At 36.6% G+C, this 15,969-nt stretch overlaps 1 protein-coding gene across 1 annotated transcript in view; it reads left to right on the forward strand.

The window, feature by feature from the left end:
* The window catches only part of CEP350 (centrosomal protein 350), a 148,450-nt gene that overhangs the window by 121,605 nt on the left and 10,876 nt on the right, over window positions 1-15,969 (forward strand). Inside the window, exons 33-37 of the mRNA XM_077763223.1 lie at window positions 2,355-2,437; window positions 3,397-5,393; window positions 6,254-6,661; window positions 6,761-6,907; window positions 10,160-10,282. Coding sequence (XP_077619349.1) covers window positions 2,355-2,437; window positions 3,397-5,393; window positions 6,254-6,661; window positions 6,761-6,907; window positions 10,160-10,282 — 2,758 coding nt within the window. The remainder of the gene's footprint in view (window positions 1-2,354; window positions 2,438-3,396; window positions 5,394-6,253; window positions 6,662-6,760; window positions 6,908-10,159; window positions 10,283-15,969) is intronic.

The raw sequence follows: 15,969 nt of genomic DNA on the forward strand, positions 1-15,969 counted from the left end.
TTTGCCAGTGTTTCAGAAGTAAAAAATAATCTTGTAACTTTTGACTCTGCAGTTTCACTCCTGGAAACCTAGCTTGAGAAAATATGCGATATCTGTATGTCCAGAAATGGGTGAATAGCCCAGTAAATTTAAAGGGTCTTTCCAGGGATGGAATATTACACAGCTAGTTAGTGCAAATACAGAAGATTCTGAGTAGCAGCCCTAGAGATAGTATATAAAAAAGTGAGGCTGCAATATATGAACTAAATTTTGAACAGTGAGTAGGGGGTAAGCAGTCAGTGGGACTGAGAAATAGGGGTCATTTCAGAGAGAAGGGCACTCATGGATGACCAAAAGCAGCAGGGAGCTTGGCATATCATAGATACTGAACATTATAGAATGTTGCTAAAGTTAGAAAAGACTAGAAAAATAAAAACTGAATTGTGAAAACCTTGTCCTCATTCATTCATAATATAGTTTCTACTTTACTTTTCAGAAGATGTGAAGCCTTTGAATGTTTTTCCAAAAAATATTTGGGGATTTTTAAGTCTGTTATAAAAATGGTAGAGACTCATGATAATTAATTTCTCATTACCTCAGTTTGAATCCTGGCTTCAGTCCCAGCTAGCTATTTAACTTTGTTGGGCACATTATTTAATCTCTCTGTGCTTATTTTGTTAATAGGGATTTGTATCCCTATAATAACACCTCACTAATTAACTTGTTATGAAAGTTAAAAGACTTAACTTAGAACAGAGTGTAGCATACAATTAGCACTGTGTTTTAGTTACTATTATTACTTTAATTGGAATATTGAGGGAAGCAGTAAAAAGAAGAAAAATTTGAATCATATACTGAACTATCCCAAAATTGCAAATATCAACAATTAGACATATTTCCTTTTAGGACTTCCTATGCTTAGATTTTATGTGTTTTCTTATTCTTTTTGTAATATGTACATTTTCCCATTATATTACAAAACTATACATTTTATTTTTAGATTTCTACATAATATACTATTGATTGCTTTACAGTTTTATTAACCAGGCTCTTGGAAGATTTTAACCAGAGAATGGCACAATCACATTTGTGTTCAGAGAGCTCTTTCTGACTACTATATGAAGGAAAGATAGAAAAGAGTAAGCTTGGAATCAGGGAGAACAGGAGTCTAGACCAGGCTTTGTATAATCAGTGGAAATAAGAACAGAGATAGGAAATAAACTTAGAATATTTACACATATAGGAGGATTAGGAGGAACTTAACTGAGGACCATGGNTTAAATTAAAAAAAAAAAAGAAATATTTAAGAAGCAGGGGTGCCTGCCTGGCTCAGTCGGTAGAACATGCGACTCTTGATCTTGGGATTATGAGTTCAAGCCCACATTGGGGATAGAGTTTACTTTAAAAAAATATTTAGGAAGTAGTCTTCACTGAAGTGCTAGATTGGGAACCGAGAAATCTAGAATGACTCCTAAGTTTCTCTTAAATAGTTGGTTGGGTCAGCATTCCATTAACCTGAATGGAAAATCCGATGTTCTTTTATGGGTAGCTTATGATTTTGGTTTTAGAATACAAATTTTGAGGTGTTATAGTTCACCTAAGGGGAATTATCCAGGAAAGATGTCAACATAAGATATATATGGGCATAAGGAGCATAAAGATGATGGTTGAAACCGTATGTATAACAACATCACCCAAAGAAGATAGCATTCAGAGAGAGTAAAAGGGAGCCATGTACTAATTGTGATAAAATAGCATTGAAGGGATTATAAAGAGAAGTGGAAGCCAAATACTATGACTTAGAAGGCAAGAAAATGAAACATGTAGCTCTTTCTGTTAACTTAAAGAATAAGAGAGGACAGCAGCCGGGAGGTGGAAGAATGAAGAATTGAGAGGTAAAATTTTGAGGCTCATGACATTCTTATAAGCTAAGGGGGGAAAATCCCCAGGTTGAAGGACTAAAGGTTATAAGAAAGTGAATGTATAACTGAAGAGTACCATTAGTGAGTCTGTGGAAATGTGTGAGATTTTAGGCAGAAACAGGTTCAAACATTCAGCTTTGAATAAGTGTGAAGATATACCTTTTTCTTTCCTGCAGACAGAAGGAAAGGCAGTTGGGGTAGCTATGAATATAGATATATTTGTAGGTAGAAAGGCTGAGGGTAAGAAAGGTCATGCTGATAGCCTCTGTTTTTCTCATTAAAAGAGGCAAGATCATCTACTGAGAGTGATGAAGGCCAGAAATAGGCTTGGTGAAAGTGACAGTTGGAATACCTCCTGTGAAGAAGTAGTTGTCTGAGAGTTGACTGCTTTTTGATACTAGTTATTAAAGTATCAGCAGTACATTTATTTCTGCTCTGTATTTTTTGTTTCAGATCTGAAACAGCAAAGAACTGGAAATCAATAACAGAATCAGAGCGTTCCAGAGGGTCTTTGGAGTCCATTGCTGAACATGTTGGTATGTAACTAGGAAAAATAATGACACTATATTTACTAGACTTATGGATTTATGCAAATGCCTATGTAATTTTGCCTCTACAGCTTTTCAATTAAAAAATGAACTTCTTAAAGATAATAATTATTGAAATTTTAAGTTACTTTTATATAAAGTGATTTATTGGTTATATATAAGTTCGGTGAGTAAGTCTTTATTGTCCCAAATGTATGGTAAAAACTGAAGCATAAAGACATTAATCTAAAATGGTACAGTGTAGGGGCGCCTGAGTGGCTTAGTCGGCTAAGTGTCCGACTTTGGCTCAGGTCATGATCTCAAGCTTCGTGGGTTTGAGCCCCGCATCGGCCTCTGTGCTGACAGCTAGCTCAGAGCCTGGAGCCTGTTTCAGATTCTGTGTCTCCCTCTCTATCTGACCCTCCCCTGCTCACGCTCTCTTGGTTTGTTAGCTCATCAAATCTTTTTTTTCTTATTTTGCAGTTTTAGTTCTTAAAATACTATATTTGCAGAAATAGTTATCTTTCTTCTTGTGTTTGCATTTGAGAGCTTAGTTGAAGTCCCCAGGAAAATTCATTCATCTCAAAGTATATTTGTCCCTACTTCGTTGTTTTCCTGTATGAAATATGTATGTAATACCCACCTGGTTTTGCATGATTTGAAGATGATCACACAGATCAATGTCTCCATAAACTTAGAGAGCCATTTTTCTTTACTTTATAAGTTCAGACAACCCTTAAGAAATATTTCAAACTTTAAATTTCTAGTCATTCTAAATGTTCTGGTTATTGTTGGGAGAATATATTCTCTTAAAGGAAAAACATACCTTATATAGTCACCAAAATAGGTTATATTGATTGACCAGAGTTTTTCCTCATGAAGATTTGGCTTTTATTTAACCTTTAGTTCCAGCAGTTGAAAGACTGTGATTAAATAATTTTGATGTGATTTTCTTATTTTCCTTAAAGATGCTGCATTGACAGGTTCTGAGAGATCAGTATCAGAAAGGTCTTTATCTGCATATGCAAAGAGAGTGATTGAATTAGAGAGACAAACAGAAGAGCATTTTCAGACTTCATCCCCAATTATTCGATCATCAAGGAAAACCAGAGCAGAATCTGGAGATTCTTTAGAAAATGTACCTTCATTATCTCTTCTCAAAGAGTTGAATGCGCCTAATAGAATTCTGGATGTGTCAGATGCCAAGGTTGAAGAAGCTAGTCAAAAGTCAGAGATACAAGAAGTAGACTATGCAAAGTTGGAAGAGCATGTGATTGAAGATACCTATTCAAAACAGTTTAGGGAGTCTGGTGTCTTACTGAAACTAGACCTGGAACAGGGAGATTCATCTGAAATTCTTTCAAGGAAAGATCTTCCTATAGATTCTGTAAATGTTCAGAAAGACTTAGTTAGATTAGCTGTTGAAAATCTTCATAAAAAACAGCTGAAAGAGAGAGAGTCAGATCAAGATACCGATCACAGTACAAACACCCAATCAGAAAAAGACCTTCATGAGCAAAGGAACATAAAGCAAAGGGACTTGTCTTTGTCCGAGCATCTTTTTGCTTCCAAGGAGACATCATACTCTGAAGATTTTGAAGTGTCTTCTTTCAAGAAAGACATATCAGCTGAATTGTACAAAGATGACTTAGAGGTGTCATCTTTGTTGTCACTCAGGAAAGGCTCTCAGTCTTGCAGAGATAAGTCACAGCCAACAAAGAACTCCACAAGTAGAGCCACTAGCTTGGGCAGCGATGATGAAATCAGTGAGTGCCTCAGTGAGAAAAGCCTTTCTGTTCATAGCAGTGTCCACTCCGAGAGGCTGTTAGAACTCAAGTCCCCTACTGAGCTTATGAAAAGTAAGGAGCGCAGTGATGTAGAGCATGAGCAGGGAGTTACGGAACCCCCTCCCTTGGTTTCAGTTTCCATTGCAGATGAGTTACGTGATTTCCACATTGGCGATAGGGTGTTGATTGGCAATGTTCAACCAGGAACTCTTCGATTCAAAGGTGTGACCAGTTTTGCTAAAGGATTTTGGGCTGGAGTGGAGTTGGATAAAGCTGAAGGAAATAACAATGGAACATATGATGGCATTGTATACTTTGTGTGCAGAGAGAAACATGGTATTTTTGCTCCTCCTCAAAAAATATCTCACATTCCAGAAAACTTTGATGACTATGTAGATATACATGAAGATGAGTCTTACTCAGATGGACAATATCAATACTATAATCAAGAACAAAAAGATATAGCAGATTCCAAATTTGATAGAGAAAAGGATACAGTTGAATATTTTTATGAGAACTCTCTACCTAGTATGCATGATATAGAAGCCTCACTTGATAGAAGCCTTAAAATAGAAACAGACAATGTACAGGACGTTTCCGGGGTACTTGAAGCCCATGTTCACCAGCAGTCTTCAGTGGATTCACTGATCTCTTCAAAGGAAAACAAAGACCTGGTTTCTGGTGCCATAGAAGAGGTTTCTACTGCTGTAGAAGGTGATGCTTTAGACAATGCCTTTTCTGAAGAATTAAAGCAGCAACAGCAGCAGTTGACAGAAAAGGAAGAGAACCTACATCCCGAGGTGTCAGAGAAGCTCTCTACTCCACTTCTCGATCTTTTAACAAGAGAAAAGAACCAACTGGAAGCCCAGCTGAGGTCCTCACTAAATGAGGAAAAGTCAAAGCAGCAGCTAGAAAAAGTCAGCTTACTGACAGACAGTTTGCTAACAGTCTTTGTGAAAGACACAGTCAATCAACTACAAGAAATAAAAAAAGCTAGGAATGAGAAGATCCAGCTTAGCAATCAAGGGCTTCATGATGATGATCAAAAGAGTGTGCCACCCCAAGGCCTATCCCAGAATCTTGAGGAACAGTCATCAAGTGTTCCGGATTGCTTCTTAAGGTCTGAACTAGAAGATGAAAAAGAGGAGATTTCTTCACCAGATATATGTCCCAGGCCTGTAAGTATTTTATCTAGAAAGAATGTCAATTTCCCTTACCTTTTGTAGTACATTTTAACTCTGTAGCTCCTCAGTAGGTTTTTTGTGACATGTTATTTATTAGATAAAGATCACTGTACTGGTTTTTAAAGGCCTTGTAGCTGTTTTTCTGAAGTATGATGGTCTTCTGTTATGTCATGAGTGGTCACTATAGGATTGTAACAAACACTGGCAGTTATATGCTGGATTGGTGACCCCTGTGTGCTGTCCGGAGGTTAGATTCCCTTCCAGATCCACTGAACAGATTTATTTCACAGAGCTTTCCAGTGGTTCTCAACCCAGTTCTTTTTTGCCTGTGAAATTATGTGTCCACCTGTTAACTCAGTCATAGTTACCTTGCAGATATTTCCAGTTGTGATGTTGATTCTGGCAAAACAGAAATATATCCACTATGACGTATACTCAGACCATTAACTTATTCAGGTTGCCCATGACCAGTTGAACAAAAATAATGATTTTGAGTAACTTGAGCTAGATAATCACTAAAGGTGAGAAATTTCATATACTGTTTCCATATCCCAGACACGCGAGAGTCCTTCAGAAACAAAATAATGGTGATTCAAAAAGAAAAAGCAACTAATCAATAAGCAGTTATGAAAATTCAGTTATAAGGTTTATGTAAGCAGAATTATGGGAAACAGGATACTTTCTCCTTAAATTATTAGTAGCCACCATGTTATTTTTGTTTTGCTTCTAGAGAAATAGTAATATACAAATAATATATTTGCTTTGTCTTTAAAAACAAAAAACCCCCCCAACACCCAGATGAATGATCTGAGGTCGCTAAACGGTGCTCTGTTTGAATGGTTCCATTTCTGTAGGAGAGTCCAGTATTTGGTGCCAGTGGACAAGAGGAACTCGCTAAAAGACTTGCTGAACTTGAGATCAGCCGGGAGTTCCTGAGCGTGTTAGGAGATGATCAAGACTGGTTTGATGAAGACTTTGGTTTGAGCTCTTCTCACAAGATCTCCAAAAACAAGGCAGAAGAAACAATTGTACCTCTAATGGCAGAACCTAAAAGAGCTCCCCAAAAGCCATGTGAGACACTGTTGACAGTCCCACATACCACAGAAGAAGTAGAAACTCTTGTACATAATGCAGCAGAAGAACTCTGGAAATGGAAAGAATTAGGTCATGATCTTCACAGCATCAGTGTTCCTACAAAACTGCTTGGCTGTGCCAGTAAGGGTCTAGATTTAGAAAGCACTAGTAAAAGAGTCTACAAACAGGTATGTAACCTGGAGGGATAATTTTAATTTTTAAACTAATGTCTGTTTGAAATTTGGATTCTTAGCCATTTTATTTTTGTTTCATTTTTCTCTGTCAAGGCGGTTTTTGATTTAACAAAAGAGATTTTTGAGGAAATATTCGCAGAGGATCCCAACTTGAATCAACCCGTCTGGATGAAGCCATGTAGAATCAATTCCAGTTATTTCCGACGAGTGAAAAACCCAAATAACCTTGATGAGATCAAGGTAAACTGCAAACTAGAGAGTATCCCTTTTTTTGACTTCCTGTTCATTTATGCAGATCTGTAAATGTCATAAAAGCTAGTACTCTTCTGTATTATTCTCCTTCTGTTCTCAAGAAGGAAATACCCACTTTCACATAGCGGGCTTTCAGTATATGTTTGTTGATTGATGAAGTCCATGAGCAGTGGAGGGATGGGGTGAGAGGGAGTCCTGAATCCTCAAGTTATTGCAAAGCATAACTTTTAACATTTTCTATGTATACATAATTTATAGTATTTAAGAAAAAATTAAGAAATACTCTGGGAGATATATTATTGCACTTCATTGGAATTTCAGGTAAATTTTTGGCAATTTAGAGATCATGGTATAGTATTCTAGAAGTACACCTGAAAACATGGCTTATATAAAATATGCCAGCCCTAGACAGGTGTTACCTTTTCGTCTTTGATTGTGGAGGTCTCAAATTAGTAATGTTTTAAAATATGTGGGATAGTAACATGATATATAAAAAATATTTGTTATCTAAGAAGCCCCTGAAAAGATAAAGTGCCCTGAAGCTACAGTGACTCCCAGCAAAACTTTCAAGTCACATTGATGGAAATCTCTGCCTGTTCACATGTTTCTTTAATATAGCAAAGGTTACATTTCCAGCGCAGTGCCTCTCGAGCTGGATTGTGCATATGAATCATTGGGGATTTGGTTAAAATGGAGATTCTTACTCAGCAGGTCAGGAGTAGAACCTGAGATTCTGCATTTCTAACAGACTCCCAAGTGATGTGGACGCTGTTGACCCTAAAACCTACGCTGAGGAGCACTCTCTGGAGTTGTGTTTTCCAGACTTATTTGATCACAGAAAGCCGCCCCCTACATCCTCCCCCATAGCATACCTCCAACTACAGTTGATCCTTGAACATCGTTGGGGGTTAGAGCTGCCACCCCCCTACTCCATTGAAAATTATTAACTATTAATAGCCTACCATAAACCTTACTGATAACATAAACAGTTAACACATGTTTTTTATGTCACATGTTTTATATGCTATATTATTATAATACAGTAAGCTAGAGGAAAGAAATGTCACTAAGAAAATCTTAAGGAAGAGAAAATACATTTATGGTACTGTTATGTATTTCTTGAAAAAACATCTGTGTATAAGAGGGTCAACACAGTTCAAACCCATGTTGTTCAAGGGTCACCTGTACTCCTCTTACTGGTGTATTTTCTTACATCATCCAGGAGTGTATGTAGACTGCTAAAACACAGTAAAGAACATCGACATTATTTTGGTATGTCATGTGGAGGCATTGCCTAAGCAATTTAGTCTTTTTTTATTGAGATATAATTAACATTATATTAGTTTCGGGTATACAACATAATGATTCGATTATTTGTCTATATTATTAAAAAAAGATCAGCACAACAAATCTAGTTAGCATCCATCATTACATATGGTTACAAATTGTTTTGTGTGATGAAAAAATTTTAAGATCTACTCTCCTAGTGACTTTCAAACGTACAAATACAGGATTACTTAACTGTAGAAAGCTTTTGAAAATATTTTGCACTCGTAGAACACCAGCAGATATTTAGGAGGTGTCATGTATGCTTACATTGAAGTTAGGCAAATGCTGGCCCACAGGCCCCATCCAGCCTACCACCTGTTCTTATAAGTGAAGGTGTCACCTGGGCCACAGCCACACCCATTTGTTTAACTGTTGTCTCTGGCTGCTTTCCTGCTACAACAGCAGACTTTGGTAGTTATGACAGAGACCATATGGCCCATGAAGCCTAAAATATTTACAGTCTGGCCCTTTACAGAAGTTGGCTGACCCCTGCTTAAATTAAAGTAGGAAAAAGAAAAGCTTTCAAAATTAATTTTTTTTATTTAAAAAAATTTTTATGTCTTTATTTTTGAGAGAGAGACAGAGTGTGAGTAGGAGAGGGGCATAGAGAGAGGGAAAAACAGAATCTGAAACAGGCTCCAGGCTCTGAGCTGTCAGGACAGAGCCCGATGTGGAGCTTGAACCCACGAACTGTGAGATCATGACCTGAGTCCAAGTCGGATGCTTAACCGACCAAGCCACCCAGACGCCCCTCAAAGATTAATTTTGACTCACTAGGAAAAAAAGAAAACTTTTAAAATGATTTTCAGCTTTGAGGAATAAAGTATCAGAATTGCCTGGGGAGCTTTTTCAAAATGCAAGAGTATTCCATTTCTTTCAGTGCTCCAATGTTGATACATCCTTGAAAGAGAAAATGGGTGTGGAATGGTGTAGTTTGGGGCACATTGGTAGTTTGGGAATCTTCTTAAATGATTTTGATTCATAAATGTGTCTCTTTCCCCCCATTAAGAACTTTTTTTTGTTAACAGAACAACCATAAAAAGTTGTAAAAATCAATTGTTTTATTAATAACAAGGAAAAAATAAGCTGAACTAATATAAGATACATAATTGGACACCTGGGTGGCTCCAGCAGTTGAGTGTCCAACTCTTGATTTCGGCTCAGGTCATGATCCCAGTGTTGTGGGATCGAGCTCTGTGTGAAGCCTGCTTAAGATTCTCTCTTTCCTTCTGCCCCTCTTCCCCACACATGCTCCCTCTCTCTCTCTCTCTCTCAAATAAAAAAATATTTAAAAAGATAGGATACATAATACATATCAACAATCATCAGAATGCATATATCAATATAACACACAGTGATGCTGCCCAGCAGTTTTAATATTGAAATAGTAAAGTGTTTTTAAGGATGATAGTTTAAATATTGTTAGTAAAATTATCATGCTTTTTATATTGAAGTGTTGATTAATATTTTTACAGTTCAACATATTCAGTCATGATGCTTCAAAACAAATTATCCCAGCCAAAGCTTGCGCTTTGCTCCCATGTATTGCTTCCAGCCTTTGTGTGGGATTCTGCAGCTGCAGAGATTTATTTTATGCTTTCTCTAATAGTTTTGCCTGCGTGAAGTTAGCCGATGGTGGTTTATGGATAGAGGGGACTCTGAAGTGATTTTTCTTTGCAGATTCATCAGTGGGTTTTAGTTTTGTATGTTGTGTAAAAACAAAAATTCTTCAAGTGAACAAAGTCAGAGCATTTGGAATGCTTTTGTCTTCAAATTGCTAAGTGGAACTGTAAGTGGAAGAAATTTGTATGGTCTTTTCTTATAAATGCTATGTTCTTAACATGCACCTGCATTATAAGCACTGACTCTCAGAAACTTGGTTTGTTTCATTCCTTCCTCTTATTTTCACAGAACTTCATAGCCACCGAAGTGCTCAAGTTGTTTAGTCTTAAAAAGGAGACAAACCACAAAACAGATTGGCAGAAAATGATGAAATTTGGAAGAAAGAAAAGAGACCGAGTGGATCATATCCTGGTCAGTGTATATAACTGAAATATGTGTATTTTGACTATCTATTATGATAAGGAAGCCATAAAGCCTTCACTTGCTACATTTCTGCTCCTCAGTTTTGGAACTTGCTTTCTTTGAACTTGGCAGATGAATATTTAACTGACCAGTTTTGTGGGTGTGGAGAATCTGAGAAATAAAAAGCAAGCTGAATGGAAGCAGAATTTAAAGTACGGCATTAAGAAGAGATCATTGTAGACTCTGGGGCCAGACTGCCTGCATTTAAATCCCTGTTTGGCCATATAGCTGGTGTGTGATCTTGGACAAATTATCTAATAATCTTGTGTCTTGTCTCCCTATCTGCAGTCTACTAAGACAGTTATTAAGAGAATTAAAAGTATGTTTACATATGTATGTATAGAAGAGGTCCCTGGCTATATATAAGTCAGTAAGCACTCGCTATTATCGTTTCCTCCTCATTATTATTATCTAGAGCTTTTAGCTGGATAGGATTTATTCCATTTGGCAGTTGATTTCCCTAGCACTAGAAAAATATTTCTCAAACAAAAAAAAAAAAAGAAAGATAAAGGAAAGGAAAAAAAAAGTCATTCTTTTCTTTGTTCCCTAAAAGAATGTTAAGCCATAGCAAACTTTAGGAAACTCGTTACTTGATTCTGGTTTCTCTATAAACATTTTCATTCTGAATCTTTTCATCTTGTCTGTATTTATATTCATATAACAAAAAACAAGTGAAAAGCTTAAAGTAATCAATTTTCCCCAAGTATACACCTTTTCCATTGCTTCATTTACTCGATAACAACCATACTAGATAAACATTTATTTAGAGTTTTATACTTTGCCGTTCTTTTTCATGCCTTATTTAATCCTCACAATAATTATAGGAGGCAGGAAGGACTCGTGTTACTCTGTTTTACAAATGAGGAAGTTTAGGGGCACCTGGCTGGCTTAGTCGGTGGAGTGTGTGACTTTTGATCTCAAGAGTTTGAGTTCAAGCCCCATGTTGATTGTAGAGATTACTTAAAAATAAAAAAATCTTGGGGCACCTGGATGACTAAGTCATTTGACTCTTGATTTCAGCTCAGGCCATGATCCTAAGGTCATGAGATTGAGCCCCACATGAGGCTCTACACTGAGCGTGGAGCATGCTTAAGAGTCTGTCTCCCTTTACCCCTCTGCCCCACTTATGCTCTCTCTAAAAATGAATGAAATAATAAAAAATGTTTATAATAAGATTAGACTCAGATATTAAGTGACTTGCCCAGCAATAAGAGCCAAGATTTTAAGCAATTAGTTCTTCATAGATCTTTGCCTCTTAAGAACGTGAGCTTGTTCTCATAGTTCTACAGCAGCGTAAAGTGTGAATTATTGTTAATTTCTAAGTTGTTACTTTCTCCACTTCTTATGGAATTTAAGAAGAAAGCATGTCAGGAAACATTCATTTACCCTTCTGTCAGTTAAATTAATCATGTCCTCCATAAATCATCTCAGTACACACATTGAGTCAAGAATTGTGCCAATTCAGGACTGATGTGACAGTGGTAAACAAGACAGACCTAGACCCTGCCTTCATGGATTTACAGTTTGCTGGCAAAAACTAGCCATTGATATATAACTTATACAAGTAAATTAGAAATTTTATCAATTATAAATTAAATGATAAAAATAGAGGAACAGGGAGCTGTTGTATATGCATAAACCAGAGGAAACTGATCTAATGAGGATGGTCAGGGCAGACCTCCCTGAAGAAGTGACATTTGAGCTGAGACCTGAAAGGTGAGTAAGTATTAACTGAGCTCTAAGATAGAAGAACAATTCAGGGAGAGCAAACCATGTTTGCAAGGACCTGGAATGAGGGGCACAGGCTTGAGCTGAAATGTTAGTGCAGCTGGAGATGGCATCAACCAGAGAGGGAGAGGCTGTATCCATCAGGGCTTTGTAAGACACAGTAAGGATTTTGGATTTTATTGTAGAAGCAAGGAGTTTAAGCAAGAGAGATTACAAAACCCAATTTGCAGTTTTAAAAATGCCGGAAATGGGGCGCTTGGGTGGCTCAGTCAGTTAAACATCTGACTCTTGATTTCAGCTCAAGTCATGATCTCATGGTTCATGAGTTCAACTCCCACGTCGGGCTCTGCACTGATAACGCAGAGCCTGCTTGGGATTCTCTCTCTCCCTCTCTGCCCCTCCCCTGTTCATACTTTCTCTTTCTTAATAATAATAATAATAATATAAAAATAATAAAAGAATTTTAAAAAATAAAATTAAAATGCTGGAAGAATCCTTCAAAAGAAATGTGTGGAAGAAAAAAGACCAGCTAGAAGGATGTAGCCTGTAGGTCAAAGGTGACTGTTTAGGTTTATTAAAACAAAACTTTTTAGCTAAGTTTATCTTAAGTACATGTCAAGTAAATGAGGAAGCCAGCATATTTAGTGTGCCAGTGCAGAATGAACAGAGGGAAGGCTTAATGCGTGTGGCTTCCAGCTGGTTACAGATAGCTCTTCACATAGTTATAAAAATGTCATCTTCACAGCAAAGGAAGTGGGGGAAGGGGAGGCAATAATTTGGAGGCATCTTCAGACTGGAATTATCAGAAATAAAAAGTAATATATCTCCAAGTGAACAATAAACGAATTGATTTGTAGCTCTTTATTACATGTATCCAAAACTAAGATATTGTCCTTGGAAGGCATAGGCTTCCATTGGTGCCAGATAGGGTCACTTACACAGGAAAACATCTGTCTCTCCAGCAGTTTTCCGAAAAGTCTTAAATAGCAAACACAAATTCCTTTTGCTAGTATATTATTATAATTTGGGTGCGGGTGATGTCAATGTGTAACAATTCAGGAGATTTGGGAGGTGGGAAAACAGAAACAATATATATTATGTGAATATTCCTTTTGCTGGTCATAACCTGTTTTTCACCTTCCTATAGAGAGACCTGGGCCTATGTAACTTGTTTCGGGAGTTCACTCTTAATGTGTAGCAAAATGATACTGTTAGTTCCTTGAGTTAATTATTAAAAAATGCTAAGTAAACTCCTCTCCCATTATTAGATTTAGCCAACCTAGCATCTGGAGATTCTAATGTTTTTGTATTTTATAGAGAGATGGAGATTCAAAGCAACAACTTTTTATATCACATGGACCAAAACTTTTTCCCATAATACAAAAGAAAAATCATTATTATAAAACAATCATGCTCATTTTAGAAAATATAGAAAATACTGAGAAATCAAGAAAATCATGATAATCTCACCACCTAGGTAGCTCTTAATAATGTGATATATAGACTTTATACAGAGTCTTTATACAGAGGACTTTTTTAAACAATTGAGATCATGGTCTCTTTGTTTTGTAATCTGATTGTTTTTACTCAATAAAATGTGAACGTTTTTTCTTGTCACTAAATGTTCCTCTATTTTATATCACATTTAATAACTTCAGCCCATTTTATTTTTGTGAAAATATAGTAATTGTTGTATGGACATACCATCATTTATTTAACCAGTCAGGAATATTTTTGCTCTTTTAAACAACAGTGTTATAATAAACATCTTGTGATATGGTAGATCTGTACCTATTTCCAGTAATTTCCTTAGGTTAAATTCCCTAGAAATAGAATCGCTGATTAAAAGCATATGCAGAATGTTAAGGCTTATGTATGTGTTGTCAGATTGTTCTCCAAAAAGGTTGTAGCAATTATACATCCTTACCAGCACCGTACAAGAGTGGAGGCCTCCCACCTGTGCCAATACTAGCCATTACCAGTTCTTAAATCTTTACCAAAGGAATGAGCTCATTTTGCTCCATATGATTTTATTTTCAAGGTGGTTAATATTTTTACTTGTTAATTGGTTATTCTAAATCTTTTGCATGTTTAATCCTTAAAAATTTCCAAATGCCAAAAAAAGAACAGAAAATAATACAGAAACAGTGTGTCCATGTTTCTAACATACATACGTTAGTATTTGTTACTCTCACAAACATGTCAGCTCCGAGCCTTTATCTGCAGATGTTCTTATCTCAGCCCCTGCTCTTGAATTCCAGCTTACGTGCTTAATGAATTCTAGGACGATCGTTCTTCCACTTCAGCAGTTTGAAGATATTATTTTCCTGTAATCTGACCTTTTTTGCTGGTCTTGAGACATCTGCTGATTGCTCTTTGTAGGGAATCTGTCTTTTCTTTTTGGTTTCTGTGGAAGATTGTGTGTGTGTCTGTGTGTTCGTCTCACAGTTTCCCTGGATGTGTCTACATGTGGAGTTTTATTTTTTCCTGCTTTGGACTTACTGTGCGTATTAAATCTATGGGTTCATACCTTTACTCAGTTATGGAAAATTCTCAGCTATTGTCTCTTAGAATATTGCCTCTTCCCAAGTCTCCAGTTCCCTGTGGCGCTTTTCTGGACATCCCTTTGCCCCTGTTCTCTCTTCAACGGTGCTTAATTCCTCCCCTTAATAGTTGTAGCTCTTGCTATTCTTTTAAAACCCTGTTTGTTCTGGTAGTCAGGATTTTCCTCTTTTCTCGAGATTTCCATATGCATTACAAATATTTTTTGTTGTATTTTACCCAATATATCTGTGTTTATACGAGAACTTTTTTGCATCACAGTACCATTTTTACTCTGATAGCCTTGCCAGCTAGTTGTGGTGGTGGTGGTGTTTTAATGTATGCCAGGAGCTTTTCAATTTTTATTTCTAAGTAATGTTTGGATATTATAATTTAAAAGCAGAAGTCGTCAGTGATTAACATTTTGGTCAGCCCAATACTATAGATAAAATGAAGCCAGCTTCTCTTATACAATTGATGGGTTTTATTGTTTTCCTAGAGTTTTTACTATTGGTGATTTTGCTTAGGATATTTAGATTTTAAAGGTCCTGAAATATCCTGAGCCTCATTTAATATTTTTGGATGTATGAATCCCAGAATGCTCCCATGGATGTTAGTGCCACTAAAATGAGAAAACAGGGCATAGTAGTCAAGAGCAAGATCTGTGGAATCATACTGTTTTTAAGGTTCCAGACTTGTCTCTACCACTTACTAACAGCGTGACTTTGGGTAAGTTACCTGTGTATCTCTCAGTCTCCCCCTCTGTAGAGTGACACCCCCATAGAGTTGCTGTGATGTACTGTATGTCTTAAGTGGCATATAGGAAGCTGTCGAAAGTATTAGATCTATTATTAGGATAATCATTTTTATTGACTTACAATCATTTTATTATTTGATTCATAGCCTCCCTGTCTATAAATAGCCAGAGTCTAAATTACATCACTTAGAACTTGGGTCAGAAATTTGACCTGGTGGCATGAGATATATTATGAAAATTTCTATTTTATTTTTTTGCATTGTGAAAGTAAAAATATCATCTTTTTATTAAAAATAAATATGCTGGGGCGCTTGGGTGACTGAGTCAGTTAAGCATCCCAAGTCTTGGTTTCAGCTCAGATCATGATCTCATGGTTCATGAGTATAAGCCCTACATTGGGACAGTGCAGAGCCTGCTCAGGATTCTCTCTCTCCTCCTCTCTCTCAAAATAAATAAGTAAACTTAAAAAAATTAAAAAAAATTTTTTTAATGTACATGCCTTTCAGCTATAGTAGTTTTAATCTGTCACCTGTGCCTGATAGGTAAAAGTGCTTTGACTCAGAGCACGCCCCTCTGCCTAAAGGCCCTAACACTACCAGCCAGATTTAAT

This window comes from Crocuta crocuta, unplaced genomic scaffold (assembly GCF_008692635.1).
Source record: "Crocuta crocuta isolate KB4526 unplaced genomic scaffold, BGI_CrCroc_1.0 scaffold3, whole genome shotgun sequence".
NCBI lineage: Eukaryota > Metazoa > Chordata > Mammalia > Carnivora > Hyaenidae > Crocuta > Crocuta crocuta.